This window comes from Carlito syrichta, unplaced genomic scaffold (genome assembly GCF_000164805.1).
Source record: "Carlito syrichta isolate Samal-C Ts95f unplaced genomic scaffold, Tarsius_syrichta-2.0.1 Scaffold123517, whole genome shotgun sequence".
NCBI lineage: Eukaryota > Metazoa > Chordata > Mammalia > Primates > Tarsiidae > Carlito > Carlito syrichta.
The window spans coordinates 37,783-57,731 of NW_007067613.1; the positions used below are offsets into that span (position 1 = coordinate 37,783).

The window sequence follows — 19,949 nt, forward strand, 5'->3', positions numbered from 1 at the left end:
GCCTTCAGGGGCCCGGGAAGGCCAACTTCCCGGAAGAGATCCTCCCTTTATCTGCAGGCACAGAACTTCCCTGACAGGAGTAACGCCATTCCTTCTGCACCAGAAGCCCAGTGTATCAAAAACAGAGCTGCCTGGAAAACCGACAAAGGTGTTCAGACGTAATGATGAGCTACCAGGGACAGAAGGTGTAGCAGCAGGAAGACATGGTAGCAGAGGCTGGTGATGCCACTGTGGGGGAGAAAGGACAGCCTCACAGACTCCACAATCTGGGCTCTGGCCCTGGCCAGACGCATCTGCCAGGACCACTCAAAGCCCTCACTTCCTTCACTGCACATATGCACTTTAGGGCACAAATAACTGTCCCCAGGGCAAACTGGCATTGAAAGAGTAAACAAATGTGAAACTTCGAGAAAGGCCATTAGAAAGAAGCAAATGCACCAATGACATGTTTAATTTAGTATGATTCACACTCACACATTCTGGCCAGGGATGCCAAGTCTTTCAAACTGCTTCCCTTGCACACCCCTGGCCCACGGCCTGCCTCTCGGGCAGTGTGCAGGGTGGGCCAGGCCAGCACCCCTGCATTCACGGAGAGGCTGGAGGTGACCGCAGTGGGGTCGAGTGTCTCGCTCGCCCTGCGCACCATCACTGTGCACTCTGTTCCTGTGATGCTGTCTCACAGCCTTCTCTGATTTGGGGGTTTAAGATACAGTTATTGAAGCATGAGGATGTTAAAGAGCCGGTTATAAAACCTGTTTACAAAAGCTGAATTAAAACGCCGTGCTGAAAGCGGTCGTTGAAACAGAGCTTTTTCGGAGGCGCCCATGGATGCTCACGTTTCTTTGCGACGGAAGGACGCACACGGGCGAGGCTGGGAGTAAAGAGCCCTCCTGCAGCGACACGCAGCCCGCCTTGCCAGGAGCGCGTTCATCAGAAGACAGACTGCGAACAGGTTTCATTGAACCATAAGTGACTACCTCAGCGTTTTGCTCCAAATCCTAGTTGCTTTTTCCCTTAGATTAAAATTCCTATCATGAGACTTAAACCACTGAGGTCTACATTCATTTTACACCTACTCATTTCAACAGACCATATTAAATGGGAATGTATTTTAAATGGGACTGTACTGTAATCCAGTTTTCATTAACATTCTTGATTAAACAATGAGAGATTACATATATAGTTGTGAACTGAAAAATCCTACAACTAGATAAACTCTAGATGCCAGTTTTCAATTCCAGCCAGAAGCCCATAAAGAAATCCACTATCAATACTGTCCACATCATATGTGTTCCTAGGAAGAAGACATCACTGACACAAAAGACAAGCAGAAAAGTAGGAGAATCCTGTCTCCTGGTAAGGCCACTCTGCTCAGTTTCTCTCTTCCACTCACCAATCTAACTCGAAGGTGCCTGGAAATCCATTAAAATAGGAATGATCACAGGAGAACTGGATGTCTTCAGATGCAAAGGCTTCAGGAAAGGACCGATGAACCACTATGGCAATGCACACCCAGGGCCATCTGCCTGTCACGCTGCTGCCCCCTCCGTCGCCCACGGCTACCCCTGTCACCAGCCCCTCTCGTCTCCCCCTTTCTGGAGAGAGGCTTGGGGTGCACACGGATTTAATTTTGGTCAGGGAGATGGGAACTCCCAAGTGGACTTCTCCGGAAGGGGTGCGTGTGTGAGACACGCCTGGCTCGTGGCAGCCCTCTTGAGAGCACAGTGGCAGCAAGCGGAGGGCAAGCCAATGCGTGAGATGGCAGAGAGGAGGGTGGTGACACCGTTGCACAGCTGACTTGCCAGCCCCAGATCTCCTTCAGGGCGCTTGTCTTGTGAAACAATAAGGAGCAAATCTCCTCCTTTGAGATCATACTTGCTCTCCTTTTCACCCAAAGCAACTGGATACAATTCCAATACATTCTGCAGGGATGGGAAAGCCAAGAGAGCTCCTGCAGCAGGCATTGCAGACCGCCTCCTTGGTGCCACCACAACCACCTGTCCTACAAGTCACTGGATTTTTATAAGGGAAAACAATGGCTGTGTTTAGTGAGGACACACATCTGCGGTTCAAATCTATCTCTCCCACAACGCTTGTCTAGATCAACACAGCCCACGGTGGTGTGTCCTCTAAGTCCATAGTACGCCTCTCATGCTGATGAGATGCATTATCGAGTTTAATTTCTAAACTCTTCCCCCTCCAGTGTCACTGTAAGCATCCCCCTTGAGAGGGCTCTCTTTCATTCATTATATAGCTAGAATGCCTTAAATTCCCATTTCTAGATCATGGCTTGAAGTAGAATAGGCAATGTTCAAGTTTTCTATAGTTCCAGGAGTCACTAGGAGTCTGCTTTCAAATTTATTTTCATTCACCTGAAATTCACTTTTTGTTATTCTGCCACAATAAAGAACAGACCAACAGTGTCACTAAAATAAATTCTATCTGTATGACCCTGGTGTATGTTCACGCTGCCAAAGGGCAGGGAGACAGGCATGCTGTGGTCAGGCATGCTGTGGTCATGAAGACACAGGATGAGTGCCCAGGGGCAGCGGCTTCAGGGGCCAGCACCGTATCATGCAGCTCAGATGTTCTTTGGGTCCCTGTGCTTTAGGGAGGATTCTGAGCCATGGATACTTTTAGATCTTTGGAGATTGGTATGTAATTAACACAAATCATAGCAAAATGTCTCACTGTTCACCAAGAATTTTATTCACCAGGAATTTTATTCACCAGGAATAATTCTAATTGCCTGAAGTGCTAAGATATTAGAGCTTATCCACACAGACAAATCAATTCTAGAGGCTTTCTTATTCGCAGTGTTTTCCCTATCCTTTAACCTTAGCACAGATATTCTTGGAAAATGATTTGGCAACAATCATTGAATATGACTAACAGTCCTAGAAATTTATCTAACAGATGAATGACCAACTAAAATAGACTTCTAGAAAACTAAGTATTGGATGCCATTTATATTATCGCGCAAAATAAAGCATAAAAACTTAAAAATACCAACAATTTCAATTTTCTCTTCAAGACAAAAATAATTGGGACTTAATTTAATCCCAGGTTTGAATTAGGTGAGCCTTTATGGAAACAACACAGAGTAAAAACTGACTTTATGAATAAATACCTCAAAACAATAGTACTGCTGATAACGAAATGAAGTCATTTTTAAAATTTTCTACAAGTTTGTTCCCATTTCAGTAAAAACGTATAATGATGTCTTTTATAAACATCTGACACAGGCTTAATTTGTTCCCTCTTTAAAGACTTAACTGAATTCTTCCCTCTTTTATTGTGTGGCCCAATCACGGGCATAACAGGAGTAAACGTGATGCTTCTTCAGCTAAAGAAGATAGCCTGTCGAGGGCACATGAACAGGCAGCAGAGAGCCAAATCCCATGACGCAGTATATGACGCCTGTCCAGTCATTTCTTAAAACACTGTGACAAGCGGAGTTCACCACACTTAGGCTGATAGGCACCACTAGATTATGGCTGGCTTTAGTCTCTTTTCTACTGTGGTTTTTGCCTTTTGATAACTGACAGCAACAGTTTCCTGACCTTGGCCACTTTAAAAGATCAGCCGAGTCCTGAAATTCAAATCATTCCATACATTTTACGGCATGGAAGATTCAAAGCAAGAGACAGATGTCTTTCCTTCAAGTTCTGGCCACTTGTTTGAGTAAGAAGCTGCTGCTGATGACTTGAATGTAAAATATCTTGAACATTTCTGAGGCCACTGATACCCCTGTGTCAGAGCAAAATGGAAATGAAAGAGAAGTGGACCCAGGGATGGTCAGCACCCAGCTCTGAGGTCACCAGGGCGCCTCTGGTGGCAGGAGGTGGCTCGTAGGAGAGTGAGTCCCAACCATGGCCTGCACATTTTCTCGCTGTGCACTGTGATGACCATCCATCTCAGAGCTAAGTCACCAAAGCCACTGCACACGAGTCATGTCTCATGGGCTGACAGGGAGGCTGTTCGTCGCACTAGAGGGAGAGACAGAGCTGTGGACAGTCCTGCAGTGGGGATGCATATACGAGGGGACCCCCAAAACCCAGAATTATCTTTTGGAGGATGGGCCCCTTGTAATACAGGTTTCCCCAGACAGATGAGTGTTCTAGGAACCCACTGGCATTCGTGTACCAGTTAGCGTTGTGAGAGGTTGTGTTTGGCTTCAGTGAATCTGTTTTGGAGATTCTCTCAACACATTTGCTCATTTCGTGATGGGTGATTTACAAGCGCACCTGCCCACACTGCGTTGAGTGTTCCAGTCTTTGATCCCAAAATGGCATGGCTCCTGTGCCCCACCCTCCCGGTTCACTGGATCTCACCCGGAATGAATTTTTTTTTGTTTTGGGGATGAAGAACATCTTCAAAGGGAAGAGTTTTGCTGATGTGGAAGAGGTGAAACAAAAAATAGCAGAAGCTTGTTAATCGCTGGGTCCACTGTAAAGTAAACTTGCTGTCTGCTTGGAGAACTCCTAAGGCAATTATGTTTCTGTGTGAGTGTGTGGGGGGGTTGCCTAGAAAAAAACTCTTCCAATCTCCTGCCTGGAGGGCCACACACACTGGTACTCTGGGAAGCAAATGGAGGAGGGCCGGGGGTCTCAAGTTTAGCAAGTAAATGTCATCCCCATCCCTTTCCCAGTAGGGCAGTCTCATTCTGTAATGTGCCTGATCTCTTAGTCCACAGATACTCTGTTTACACTTTTCAGAGAATTACATTTTCAGTCTTCTGCTAAAGTGGGGAAGGGAACATCGTTCTTCCAGAAACTTATGAGCAATCCTCACATCTTCAGTTCTACTTTCAACCTCCTTTCCAGCTCCTGAGCTTCTGGAGAATTTTACGATCTAAATCGAGTTGCTCCTTGGTTTTTGCCTACTGCTGACTTTTAGGTTCAGCTTCTTAGTTCCCACCTGTCATCTGTCCTGCAAGTGACAAGGTTATGCTGCTCTTGCCCTCCTACCTGCTTCTCAGCCTTTGAGGGCTTATCTTTAACTGCCCTTACTGTCCTTGCAGTGGAGTTTCAGAAAGGCTCACGGCTGAACGCTGCACTGAAGGTGTCATCTTTAAACCAAAGTTCTATTCTGCTCTTTTATCCACTAAAGCATCAGCTCCTACACACCGAGAGGCACCCCACGAGAGCATGCATCAAACTCTTCCCTCTAGAGAGCAAAGCACATCATTTAATGTGCAGATGAGGTGGCTGGAACACCAGGAAGCTGAGTCTCTCGCCCGAGGAAATGCAGCCACACAGAGAGGTATCATGGCCTTCTATGCACCTTAGATGATTGTCCCTGAAAGCTTGAAGAGTTTGTCTTTTTCCAGTTTAGGACCATTTCAGCTACAGCTGGATCCTTCTCTGTGTGACGTCTGCCTCCCTCCCCACGGGCACACGAGTCCGCCATGCTAGGAATGAGCTAGGGGCAAGCCCTGCAGACTGATGTTTTGGTCAATGACCGACAGACTGCATACAGAACAGGGGCCCACCAGATTATAATGGAGACTGCCTCGGGCCGTTTTGGCGGTCACAACACCACAGCACAGTACAGCTACATGTCTGCAGTGATGCAAACCTGCCGGCTGCCAGTGGTGTTAGAGTACAATAGACAGTTATTTTGTGTAAGTAAAACTTAGTCACATAAACGACTATATTACTGGCACCTTTTCTACTATTTTAGAGTGTTGCTCCTTCTACCTGCCTCTAGAGGGTCCTTTGGTGGCCAGAGGAAGGCACTGCTGTCCCAGGTGATGACAGCGCCAGGCCTGCTGCCCCTGAAGACCCTCTGAGGCACAAGATGTGGAAGCACGGTAGCAACACTGATAGTCTCCACTCTGTGTGTGACTAGCCCCACGTGAATGCCTGTGCCTCAGTTTTTAACGAAATTTTAAAAAGTAAAACCTTCTTTAAATTAAAAATTGAAAAAACTGAAAAAAGCTTACAGAATAAAGATGTGAAGAATGTATTGTTGCGCAGCTACGCAATGGGTTTGTGTTTGCAGCTGGGTGTAATTACAAAAGAGTCAAAAAGTTTATAAAATTTATAAAGCTAAAAGGTTACAATGAGATATGGTTAACTTATTATTGAAGAAAGACAAGCTCAAAAAATAAATTTAGGGCAGCCCACCTCCACGGAGTCCATGATGTCCACGGCATGCAGTGATGGCCAGGTCTTCCCACTCACCGAACCACCCAGAGCAGCTGCCAGCCCTGCAAGCCCCATTCATGCTAAGTGCCCTTGACAGGTGCAGCATTCTTAACCTTTCACATCTTATTTTGCTGTTTCTGTGTTTAAATCTGACTGGATACACAGATACCACTGTGTTACACCTGCACACAGCCCAGGTGCAGTAGACCAGACCCTCCAGGCCTGTGTGAGTCACACAGTGATGGCCCCACAATGACGAGATCGCCAAAGGATGCGTTTCTCAGAATGTATCACTGCAGTTAAGTGACACGTGACTGCTATACAGTGCGGTTAAATGTGAAGTGGGCCTGTAACACTTCCAGGCACTACCAGATTTTTAAAGCAGTTGACAGGCCTTAGGTGGGTCCTTTTGAGGAATGTGTACAAAGGATCTTACAGAGCACCTACCAAAATACTGTAATTAAAATGCAGTTTGCATGGCTTTTAAAAACAAAGGTTAAAATAATTTTATTTTGAGTTGGACTCTCACTCTGTCACCCAGGCTGGAGTGTAGTGGCAGGATCACGGCTCACCACAGCCCGGCCTCCTTCCACCTCAACCTCTGAGTGGCTGGGGCCACAGGCGCATACCTCCAGGCCCAGTTTATTTTTTGAGTTTTGGTCGACACGAGGCCTTGCTTTGTTTCCCAGGCTGGTCTCAAGCTTCTGGGCTCAAGTAATCCTCCTGCCTCAGCCTCCCGAAGTGCTGGGACTACAGATGCAAGCCACTGCACCCGGCAATTCCTTTTAATTGTCAAGAAATACTTGAAACTTCAAAAAACCCACTTGGTTTGTTTCAAGTGCCACAATCTGTTATTTGCTATAATGTTGTTTTAGTTTATAGGAAAACACAGGTTTTGGCCAAAAGGCATTTGTAGATGAGAAAAGGACCGAGATTTGGGAAAGATTCAGCTTAGTTTACACTGACGCTGCTTCTTCTTCCAGTGCAGTATAGACCACAGCCCTGAAGTATTACTACATTATAAATAAGAAGGAGACTCCTGAAAACACAATTCACTTTGGCTAGCAAAAGCCAGCACTCAAGGGGCTTTCAAAAGCGCAGCCCGAGAGGAACACGAAGCATGAAGAGAAGCCCCGACACTCACAGACTCCTTTCTGCCCATGGTTTTGCTGTGGGAGCGGGAGCGGGCGACGGTGCCGAAGAAGGACTCCCTCTTGGCGGCAGACGGTGGCGGGGAGCCGGTGGCCTCTCTTCCTCCGGGCAAGCTCTCGACGCTCGGAGACGAGCTGATGTTTTTAGGACTTTGCCCTGTGAGAAAAGTTAAGTAGCAATAATGAAACACCAGACTCTCTCAGGAAGCCATTCAGTCTACCGCTTTTAATAAATCGTGACTGATGACGACACTATTTCATCGGCATGTCAACATGATGACACTATGGAAAATCAAAACGCATGTATTTATGCTTATACACCAGAACAGCTGCCAACTTTTAAAGAACAGCTACGCACTACTGCAGATTTCTAGATGTAATGTATACTGCAACAGTCCAGGCACTGCACACATATTAAAGAAACTAAATGGCCAATTTCCAGAAGTCCTTGCCTCAATGACTGGAATTTCCTAATGAAGTCATCCCTCAGTTACAGAAGCCAGAGCCTACTGTCCTGCACATCAGATTAGTAAGATCTAAACATGTAAGTCCTCTACCAGTTTCCCAAAGAGCCTCTTCCCTCCCGTCGGGAAAGACGTCACCGGGAACTGAGGTACACGAACACTCCTGTACAAATGCGGGGAAGAGGCTGCACCGACTTTTCAGAAAATATGACAGGACAGCAAGTGCAAAGGCCCTGCGGCAGGACTGTTGCGTATGCAAGGGACAGCACGGCTACAGGAACGAGTGACGGCAGGGTGGAGAGGGAGTCTCGGGTGGCAGCACAGCAGGGGTTTGCAAGTGACGCCAGCGACTTCACACCCAGATGGGACTCCTGGCGACCCCACAGGGAGCTTGAGGGGTAGCGTGGCAGAATGTGACTGACACGCTGAGAGGGTCGTTCGGGCTGCGGTGTTGAGAATGGAACTGGAGACGGGGTGGGGGCGGCGCAAAGACAACCACAGGGACACCAGCTTTGGCCACTGCGAGACTGAAGGGCACAGAGCGAGTACAGCCGTTGGTGAGAAGCGGTCTGATTCTGAACAGCACCGGCTGGATTGACAGATGAACTCATCAGGGGGTGACAGAAAAAGAAGAGTCAAGTTTAGCCGAACCCCAGAGTTTGGGCCTGAGCAAGAAGCATGATGACACTGCCGTCTCCTGAGGCAGCGAAGGGCGGGGGAGCGGGCGTCAGGGCTGAGGGCAGCAGCTTAGTTTGGGCCTGCCGGCTTGCGATGCCTCCTCAGATAACCAAGTGGAGACGGGGCAGTGGCACCGAGGCTGGCTCTCGGGAGAGCGATCGAAGACAGAGAGGTAAGCGTGGAAGCCAGCAGCACCGAAGTCACCAGCGCCGAGGAGGCAGGAAAGGGCTGGGTCCAAAGACGACCCCTAGGAGCTGAGAGTCTGAAAGTCAGAGGCATCCTAGGAAACCAGCAAAGCTGGCTGAGGAGCAGCCAGAGGAGGAAGAAATCTGAGCAGCGACAGAGGCTTCGCAGAGTAATCTTCCCATAGGGTCACCAGGCACAAAACAATATGGCAGGACCGGTATTACCCATTCCCAGACCCTGGGGTCCCCGATCTCAGGAGAATTCGATCACAGTGAAGCCTCCTCTGTATCAAATGTCAGGGATTTGGACTGAGTCGCTGTCTTCCAGGGGTTCAGAGCCGAGGAATGGCGGCGAATTACAGACTGAGAATGACAATGAGAGCATCCTTTCTCAGAGACAGTCGCCGAGGCACACTCCACTTGGCAGGTGCTGACATGGGCCCTTTAAGGAAACACGTGCTGCTTCCGGGATGATGGTCAGTGGACAGCCCCCCTGCTGTTAGGTTGCTGGATCTGCCTCAGGCTGTGGGCCAAGTTCAGGCTCTTCGAAGGGCGGTTGCAGGGTGATCCCAGCTAGCGTTGGGCAGAAGAGGCCTACCTACTTCCCCCAACTCGGGACTCCTCTGCCAGGAAGTCCTGGCTGCAGCTTCTTGCTGGCCGGCAGGGACTTCTGCGGGTCTACATCCCGGCCTGCCGCAGCCGCTGCCCGGCCGGTTTCCTCCTCTTTCCCTTGCACTCATGTTATTCCCCAACACACCCTCCGCCCTTCTAATTCCACCTCAGGGTCAGCTTCCAGAAGAACCCAACCTGTAATGTGTGATCTTGGAGCTGATCCTGAGGCCCCTGAGGGCCTCTGAGGGCAGGAGAGGGCGGGGTAGAACAGGCCCAGGGCCTGGACGCTCGTGGCTATTCCAGCAAGAGCGTGCAGTTTCCACCCAGGTGTTTCCCTTCCCCTACTCTGCCTCCATGTCTCTCACCTCCAGAGCTCCAGGCCTTGGCATCTCAAGCTGCCTTTCACGGGAATGAGCTCAGTCGCACGGGGGTTCCTAGGATATTAGAGCCAAAAACCATCTCAGGAACGACCTAGTGATTTACTTTCGCTCTTTCAACTTAAACCACAAAGACACTTTGAGCATAAAGGAGCTATGAAGGTAATTCTTCAAGATAATTCACGACCTAGAACATTCACCTCTTAAAGTGAGTAAATCAGGCACTTTTAGGTCTATTCACAGAAATGCACTTCCATCACCACTACCTGACTTTAGATCAGGAGTTAAGCTCAATATCCCTTTCCCCACAGTCCTTGACAACCCTGACCCACTTTCTGTCTCTGGATTTGCCTTTTCTGATATTGTATTACATGTAAGTGGAATGACGCACTGTTGTGACTGGCTTCTTTCTCTTGGCACGATGTTTTCAAAGTTCATCCGTGTTACAGCATGCATTACCACTTTATTTCTTTTTATTGACACACAGGATCCAGTGTATGAATTTACCACACTTGGTGTCCATCTCCTGGCTAACATGAAGACCGTGGCTATGAACACTCATGTATGGTTTTGTGAGAACACCTGTTTCCATTTTTCTCAGGTAGACACCAGGGAGTGGCACTGGGGGTCAATACGGCAACCCTGGTTTTAACATTCTGAAACACTACCAAACTGTTTTCCAAAGTGGCTACGTCACCTCACAAATTTCTCCACATCCTTGTCAGCACTTACTAGTAGTCCTCCTAGTAGTGTGAGATGATATCTCATTGAGATTTTGATTTTTCCCAATAATTTATGATGTTGAGCAGCTTTTCAGATGATTAGACACTCGTATATCTTTTTGGAGCAATGTTTATTCACATTTTTTGCCCATTTAAAAAATTGAAGTATCTGCCTTTTCACTATTGAGCTGTAAGAGTTCTTCATACATTGTGGGTACAAGTTCCTTATCAGATATATAATTTGCAAAAATTTCTCCCATCCTGTGCCTTGTCTGTTTATTTTCTTAATGGTATCCTTTGAGGCCAAAATGTGTTTTAATTGGATAAAGTTCCATTTACCTATTTTTGTCTTTTGTTGCTTGTGCTTATGGTGTCATCTCTAAGAAATCCTGCCTAACCTGAGGTCATGAAGATTTACTCAAGTTTTTTTCTGAGAGAGTTATGGTTATAACTCCTGCATTTAATTCCATGATCCATTTTGAGTTAAATTCTGTATATGTGGGAAGAAGTATTTCAGCTTCATTCTTTTGCATGTGGACATTCAGTTTGCCCAGAACTACTTGTAAAAAGACTTTTCTTTCCACATTGAATGATCCTGGCACTCGGTTGAATATCAGTTTACCATGAACATAAAGTTTTATTTCTATGTTTTCAGCTCTATTCCATTTATTTACATGATGACTTTTATGTCAGTATCACATTGTTTTCACTACTGTAACTATATTATACTTAGGATCAAGACGTGTGAGTTCTTTAACTCTGCTCTTTCAAGACTGCTTTGCTATTGGGTGTGCTTTGCATTTCCTTATGGATTTTAGGATAGGTTTGTCAATTTCCGCAAAAAACAAATCTGGGATTCTGACAGCGAGGATAACAAATAGGTAGATTAATTCAGGCAGCACTGCCATATGAACGGCAAAGGGGGCACACAAAAGCACACTTATACTGTCTTTTACATTTACTGACACAGCTGCCTTTACCGGCACTTCTTCATGCAAATTTGAATTAAAGGTCTAGTGATCTTTCATTTCAGCATGGAGGACTCTCTTTACTATGCCTTACAGGGAAGGTTTGCTAGCAACACATACTCAGTTTCCACTTATCTGTAACTGTCTTCATTTTTCCTTTCTTTTTGAAGAACGGTCTTACTGGATACAGAATTCTCAGCTGACAGGCTTTCTACATATATCACTACGAATATATACCCCTACTGTCTTCTGGCCTCCTTTTTTTGTTATTGTTTGATTTTTGAGTCAGGGTCTCTTTCTGTCACCTAGGCTACAGTGCAGTGTCATGATCATGGCTCAATGTGGCCTCAACCACCTAGGTTCAGGCAATCCTTCCACCTCAGCCTCCCGAGTAGCTGTAACTACGGTATGTGCCACCATGCCCGGAAATTTTTTGTAGAGATGAGGTCTCATTATGTTGCCCAGGTTGGTCTCAAACTCCTGGGCTCAAGCAGTCGTTCTGCTTCAGCCTCCCAAAGTGCGAAGATTACAGGCATGAGCCACCGTGCCCAGCTCTCCTTGGTTTTTGATGAGAAGTCAGCTGTTGATCTTATCAAGAATCACTTCCACACCATGAGACGCCTTTCCCTCGCTGCTTTCAATATACTTTGTTGTTAGCTTTAACCAGTTTGACTATGATGCAGCTAGGTATGGTGCTTAGTTTATCCTGCTTGGAGTAAATTGAGCTTCTTTGATGTATACTGTTTTTCATAAGACTGTGAAATAGGTTGGCCAGCATGTCTTCAAACATTCCTTCCACACCTCTTTTACTCCTCTGTGTGTTATTATGCTTGATGGTGTCCTGCAGCTCTTTGAGGCTCTGTTCATTTTTCTTCATTATTTATTTATCTGTTTCTCAGACTGGATATCTCAAGTGACATATATTCAAGTTCTGAAGCCTTCTTTGGTAAACTCAATACTGCTATTGAGCCCTTATAGTAAATTTTTCGTTTCGGTTATTATATTTTTCAACCCCAAAATATCTATTTAATTCTTTTAAAAATTTTATTTCCTTGTTGACAGTCTCGATTTGGTGAGACACTATTCTCATTCATTTCTGTAGCTCTTCAGACATGGCCTCCTGCAGTGTTTTGAACATGTTTACAGGAACTGATTTAAAGTCTTCATCTAAGCCGGGTTCGGTGGCTCAGCCTGTAATCTCACGCCTTTGGGAGGCTGAGGTGAGTGGATTGCCTGAGCCTGCAGATTCGAGACCTGCCTGGGCAGGCGAGACATCATCTCTACAATAAATCAAAAAAATTAGCCGGGCGTGGTAGCGTGCGCCTGTAATTCCGGCTACTAGGAAGGCTGAGGCGGAAGGATCACCAGAGCCCAGCAGGTCGAGGCTGCGGTGGCCGGGAGTGGCCACTGCACTCCAGTCTGGGCGACAGAGTGAGACTCCAACTCAAAAAAAAAAAAAAAAAAGTCTTCATCTAGTGAGTCCAGTACGTGGGCTTCCTAGGAGCCAGTCTGTGTTGATGGCCTGTGCACAGGCCATCATCCTCTAGTTTTTTTTTTTTGCATGCTTTATACTTTTTATTGAAAACTACACTTTTTATTATTTTAATAATGCAATGTGACAACTCTGAAAATCAGATCCCACCCCAGCACTCAAACTTGTTTTCCTTGGTTAGCTTAGCGGTTCAAAAAGAGACAGAGCTTTCCTTTCTTAAATGCCTTGAACCCATACATCTGTCAGCCTTTGCCAGGGGCTCCGAAACTGTTGGGACACAGTTTCAAGGTCCTGGCAGTCAGTTTACAACTCACTCTCTGCCTTCATTTCTGCCTCTGCAGATCCTCAAGTTCATGCAGAGTTGAGAGATCACACCCTTCTCAAGGCTCCTCTGGGCACGTGCACAACACTACACATGTGTGTGGTCTTCCGGAATCCCAGGAATATGCTGGAGCTTTTCAAGCTCTCTATGGACATCTCAGTCCCTAGATTTCCCTTTTCTATTTTTGGCCAGCCTCCCATTTTGCTGTTAAGTTTTTGGCTAGCACCTTATTTTCTGCAACTGGTGCTGCTTCCTTGGGCATCTGTGATGTTTAATAACTCCTACTGATCATTTAAACAGACACCTAAGAATAGGGTTTCTCACTTAGCAAGCTCCAAATAAGATCAGAGACAAGCTCTGTGAATGAGGCTTTTCTGGGGAGCTGCTGGACCAGTCAAATAGTGACAACTCCCTGGAGATGGGACTCAGGATATTTCAGATGCATTCTGCCTCCTGTTTTTCAAGGTTACTGCCGACCTAGGGAGAGGGTGAGGGTGATGGGAATAGGGTAAATTAATAAGCCAGAAAGTGTGCTGTTCTTACTGAGATTCCACCACTTTTCTTTGAATAAATACCCTCATATTGCTGCAATCCCTTGGTTAATTTCCAGAGTTCTGAAAAAGTTGATTTTGACCATTTTTCCACTATTCTTATTGCTTTTATGGAGAAACAGATGTTTGGAGGTCTTTACTCTACCATTCAAAAAGTGCCTCCCTTGTGTGACTTGCTTTTTGCACTTAACTTGGTCTTGGAAGTTTGTCTGTGTCCTATATAAAAGACTATCTTACTCTTTTCTTTTGAAGAAGAAAAGTTTTCTGTAGTACTCCTGAACATTTAGGTTTCTTCTACTGTTTTGCTGTTACACACGAAATGGTAATCAACACTTTAGGGAGGTACATCTCTAGGCACCAACAGTTGGCTATTCCTGTGAGGCAGATTTATGTGAGTGGAACTGCTATATATAACTACCTGTGTACTTTAAATTCAGATAAATAATTCCAAATTGCCTTCTCCTAGGAGTTAATGATTGATAAACCATCTTGAGTTGTTAATGTCCATCATCTTTGTGGAGAATGGATACATGCTATTTTATATATGCATGTGTGTGTGCAAATGTGTTTATACATAAATGTAAATATAGCGTGACATGATACAGTATATCATTTATCTATTAGTCTATTTATTTATTTACTAGGGAGGCTGAATATCTTTTAACCTATTTATAGGCCATGTTAAGATTGTATGTGAATTGCCTGCAAATTTTACTTTCAAAACTGATTTAAGAAAGTTCTTTCTAAATTCTGGAAATTAGTCCGTGTGTGTGTGTGTCTACTTTTTGTTTTATGGCTTCTGTTTTTAAGGGTCCTGCTTAGGAAGGCATGTCTTACCCGAAGATAATATGGTGGAATAACATTTAGGTATTTATTATAAACCTCCCTTTCATGAATTAATTTCTCACTTTTTCATGAATTTTTCCTTTTAATAATTTATCCTTGCTCCTTAGAACTCTGCTCTTTAAGCCAGCTTTTATTGCCTTGGGAGTGGTGAAAGGTAACAGTTGAAACAAAAGGAATGTTTGCTTGGCTTTGAATTTCGAATTACTTTGAAAGGTTCACAGAATGAAAGATAAGTCAAGAAACCAAAGCGAAATGATTCACAAGAACATAACTTTTCACAAAATGATATGAAAAATATTCTGTCTTTTTTCTATGTTTACATAACAGAATTTATCTGTCACTTCAAAGTTTAGGTCACCTACCTATAATGCTCTCTGGGGCTAGTGACTGCTAAAAGTATTGCTATGACTTTGGGCATTCTTTTTCCATGTTTGTTCCTCTATTAGGGTTTTCTATTTCTTCTTGGGTCAATTTTGATAATTCATGGCATCAACTAAAGAACAACAGGATTCATAAATGGGGAAAGAAGCTCCATTTCTCGTACGGGGTGCAGCCTACAGGTGGCCATTCCGACAGGCTGGCAAGCACAGCCTCCGTTCAGAAGCCAGAGACAGACCATTTGAAGGAGGGGCAATTTAAGTCAAATGGCGTAACTGAATATGCATATTCAATAAGTTACTGGAGGAGTCAGGAGTATCTGTGAGAGGAGAACCGTGTCAGCATGATCCAAGGATGGCGTTTTTGGCTCTGACGTCAAAATGTGAAGCAGAGGACACAAAGTCCCTCACTGTGCATCTTCCTAGACGGGCCAGAGCCACTCCCTGGTCGGCGGTCTGTAATCAGACAAGGAGGGGCTGCGTCAGGCACTGGTGCATATCGGAATCCTTTCGAAAGAGCTGGTTTCAGTTCAGCCCTTGGGAGAAAGTCTAATGGGCGGGAGGCGTTGGGGGAAGCAAGGTATGTCTGACCCCATCCCATCATGGGCGAGAACTGACTTCAAGGTTACTCCGGGGTCCTCCAGGCCAAGAGGTGCTCCATTCAGTCAGTTGCAGGGCTTAGAGTTTTATTTTTAGTTTACAATATTGTCCTTTCAAAAGTATATAGCAGGCAGAAAAATGCCAATGCTCTTAATTCCCAGAGCCTATGAATGTGTCACCTTACCTGGCAAAAGAGACTTTGCAGGTGTGATTCAGGTCAGGGACCTCGAGAGGGACAGCATACCCTTGGGTATGAAGGAGGACCATTCTAACCATCTGAGTCCTTGAAGGGGAAGAGGAAGGCAGAAGGAGTCAGAGACAAGCTTCAGGAAGGAAAAGGAGTGCACTGACACAGAGGGATCAACCTGGTGCTGCTCTGATGATGGCTGTGGCACCCTCTAGAAGCTGGGAAGGGGCCTCCACTGGCAGCCAGCAAGACAAGTGGCTCCTCAGTCCTATAGTCAGGAGCTGGACGCCGCCAACATGCACAGGAGCAAGGACACGGCCCCTCCCCTGAGCCTCCCGACCCCGTGATTTCAGCCTGGGAAAATTGGAGTTGGCTTCTGGCCTACAGAACTGTTATACCACACATCTGTGTTGCTCAAGACACAGAGGTCATGGTGGTTTTTTATGTCAGCAAGAGAAAACTTTATCTGGACTTTTAACTGACAGAGTTGTACATAACAGTCTCTAAAAACAATTCATCCTTCTGTGTTTTCAGGCACATTGTAATTCTCATTTTGAACATGTTGGCGTTCTTCTTGCACTTACCGCTGATCAGACTTCCTGAACACTGGACACTTCTTCACTGTTTTTAAAGAAGCACCTTTTGGTTTTGCTGCCATCATCTGTTTTAATCTGTGTGCTGTTGATCCCTTTCTTACACTGTATTCCTTCTAGACTCACTTTAGTTGTGCTGTGATGCTCTTTTTCCATCTTCTTGAATTGCATGCTGTACTATTATAAGTCCTTTCTTAGTTTGTAATAACTACCTTTCCTCTGAATATCTCAGGGTTTTGGCGCTTGCAACTCTTGTTATCACAGACTTCTAAAGCACTGTGATTTCTGCTTTTGATTTCCTTATTAACTCAACAGTTACTTGGAGGAATTATTTTACATTTACAAGTGGCGTGATGTGTGTGCACAAAGCCAGTATTTGGGAGGAGGAGGCGAGGCAGGTCTGTCGACAGAGCCGAACTCTTGCGTGCTCCCAGATGTTGAATTCACCTTCCCTTCTGAATGTGAGCTTGGCTGAGAGTAAGACTCCAGCTCAAAACAATTTTTCCTCAATAAACTTGGATACCTCCTGGCCACCAGTTTTCCTGGTGAGAAGTGTGATGTCTAGCTGATGATTGTCTTATGAACAAACCTCTTTTTCTGGTTATCTCTGGAGAATTTTAGAGTTTTCTCTTCATCCTTGAAGCTCTGTAAACCTTGCATGGGGTTCCTAGGGATGGGTCTTTTCTACTTTTCATCCTGCGTGTGGGATTTTTTCAATCTCCAGGCCAATATCTTTCTTCAGCTCTGGGAAATCTTCTTTAATGCTCCTCTGATTATTCTACTCTACTTATGATCTCCAGATTCTCAATATTTGACATTATAGTTCAAATTCTGAGTTAATGTAAAATTCCAGGTAGAAGCATTAAATTTTATTATGCGCCTGGAAAAAGTTAAAATTTCATGGATGATTATAACTTTTTTTCATTTTCTTCCAAAATGAAAAAATATTTGTGAGCAGTTATATCTATTAAATCATGTAAAATGTAGTTGCCTTGAATACTTTCTGAAATAAGTGAGGGTGTGTATTATATATCTATATATAATCTGCTTACAAAAAATTTATAGATGTATAAGTAATATAAGTAAAATTCCATTAAAATCTGCTGGGAAATTTTCCATTCAAAAGAGATCACAATAATATTTTTAAAATCTTCAGAAGTTTCCCAGTTTGTATGAATCATTTCCATGTTGAAATGATAATAAAACCAATAAATCTTGTCTTAAATTCTAGATTTTTTTGTATATTGTAGCTGAGCACTGTTTTTTCTCCAACCTTCCCTACGTACATCCTTCCCTAGTTTGCCTACCCAAAGAAGAGGGAATCCAAACATCAGAATACGCTACAGCAATGTGGTATTTGCAAAATGATTGTCCATGTACCTTCACACACATTATCTCACTTAATCCTAACAGCATTGCAAGGCGTTTACCTGTGAGAGAACTGAGGCCCAGAGGGTTTAATGCCCTTGTCCAAGAACACAGTTATATGTATAGCTAAACCTGGATGGGTCCAGATTTAAAGACTATGCCAATACGTCTGTATCCTGGATCACGTCTGTATCCTGGAAAGTGTTTTCATGGAGCTATTCATTCAAAAATGGAAAAAAAAAAAAAAAAGAAGTAGAAGAAAGAAAAAAAGGAATGAGACACTTCTACCCGATTTTCAGGATTCACACACTTGAGATGGCTTCTCTAGGAAGAGAAGATCACTGATGGCCAGGTGTCTTCCACTGTGTTCCGGCAGGCGCTGCAAGGGCTGGATGTCACCAGGAGCACAGGGCCCCTGTGGGCGCCGCGGGCACAGCACCTGCACATCGCGGGTGACGGGGAAGGCCCAGGAGGCACTGCGAGTGTCCGGTAGGGCCTGTGCACACCCCGGCTGCTCGACAGAAGCGCCGCATGGGACACACACACGCCACTCTGACTTTCGAGGAGTCGCGTTTAAAAAGGAAAGAATCGGGAAGTCAATTCTAGTCACCTAGCATCAGTCCCTCACGCGGCCAAATAAAAAAAGAAATTATTGACACGTTTTACAATCACTTTTCATGCGAAGCCCTCAAAAGCCGGTGCATATTTCCCACTCACAGCACGAATTCCTCGTGACGGCAGCCACACGTGGCTGGGGAATCCCACTTAGACAGCGAGGGTCCGAACCCGCAGCGGTCCAGGTTTCTGGACGTTCTTCACGACACGAAGCGCATCATGCTTCGAAAACGTTCTAACAAGATGAGGCAACGATGCATCTTGGAGAAGTCTTCAGAACACATGCTTTACTGAGTTAGCTTACCAGTTGCTACTTGTGGGAATAAGTGCACAATCCAGCACGACTGTGAAGGCAGCCTGCTCCCCGGAGGGGCTGCAGCACCCAGGGGTGCTGGGAAGCTGTTACTCTGCGTAGCAGACTTCCTCCATGGCAGCACCACAAAGGTTAGCTTTCCTCAGGACTTCCCGGGAGCCATCCATTTCAAGCTGGCGCGAGCACTGGCGAAGCTCTGGGCTCGCCTCTCACGTGGAAAGCACATGCTCCCCCTTGGCCACAGACCGCAGCCCGCCCCACTGTCGCGCCCTTTCGGAACACCGACTTTTAGACCTCCAGAGGCGGGTCACAGCCCACGTTCCCAAGGCGGTGACGGGGTGACCTGCCCTCCACATCACGGGTCCTGCATCTGCAGAGCCAGCCGCCACGGCCCAAAAGCATTCAAAAAAGGGAAATGCAAGACACAACAATACAACAAAAATAGCCAAATGGAAATGGAGCAACGCAGCATAACAAGCCTGGACACAGCATTGCCACTGTGTTAGGTACAAGAGCTCCACAGAAGGCTTAAAGTGCACGGGAGGACTGGGCACGGTGGCACAAGTCTGTCATCCCAGCACTTTGGGAGGCTGAGGGGAGAGGAGGGCCTGAGCCCAGGGTTCCAGACCAGCCTGGGCAACTTGGCAAGACCTCGTCTCCGTAACAAATAAAAAAATTAGCCAAGCATGGTGGTGTGTGCTTGTAGTTCCAGCTACTTGGGAGGATGAGGAGGAAAGGGTGGCCTGAGCCTAGGAGATCGAGGCTGCAGTGAGCATGATCGCACCACTGCACTCCAGCCTGGGAGGCAGAGTGAGACCCCAGCTCAAAATAGATAAAAAGACAGGCCAGGCTCGGTGACTCAGCCTGTAATCCCAGCACTGCGGGAGGCCAAGGCGAGGGGATTGCCTGAGCCCGTGGGTTTGAGACCTGCCTGGGCAACTTGGCGAGACCTCATCTCTACAGTAAATCAAAAACGAGCTGGGTGTGATAGTGTGCACCTGTCATTCCGGCTACTTGGAAGACGGAGGTGGAAGGATTGCTGGAGCCCAGCAGGTCGATGCTGGGGCGGCTGTGAGCGTGCCCCCGCACTCAGCCTGGGTGGCAGTGAGACTCTGACTCAAAAACAAACAAAACAGAGTGCACAGGAGGATGTGTGTTCTCGGCAAGCTTGTCCCCGCAGGCCATGCGTGGCTCTGGAGCTTTCTGGGTGCCCTTGCGAGTGTCTGACCGAGAGCAGCAGTGTGGAGCACGCCTTCTGCGGCGCTAGCGTGGCACCACACTCGGGGGCACGTTCCTGAAGACGCTTTGGGAGCCCTGCTGGCCCCCCGCGCCAGGGCACCGCCTGCCCCAGCTCTCCCAGAGGCTCCCTGGAGCCG

At 46.1% G+C, this 19,949-nt stretch overlaps 1 protein-coding gene across 2 annotated transcripts in view; it reads right to left on the minus strand.

Moving 5' to 3' along the window:
* Positions 1-19,949, minus strand: part of TBC1D5 (TBC1 domain family member 5) — a 317,366-nt gene that overhangs the window by 26,326 nt on the left and 271,091 nt on the right. For both annotated transcript variants that reach the window (XM_021707719.1, XM_008048448.1), the window contains one exon: positions 7,297-7,460. In XM_021707719.1, coding sequence (XP_021563394.1) covers positions 7,297-7,460 — 164 coding nt within the window. The remainder of the gene's footprint in view (positions 1-7,296; positions 7,461-19,949) is intronic.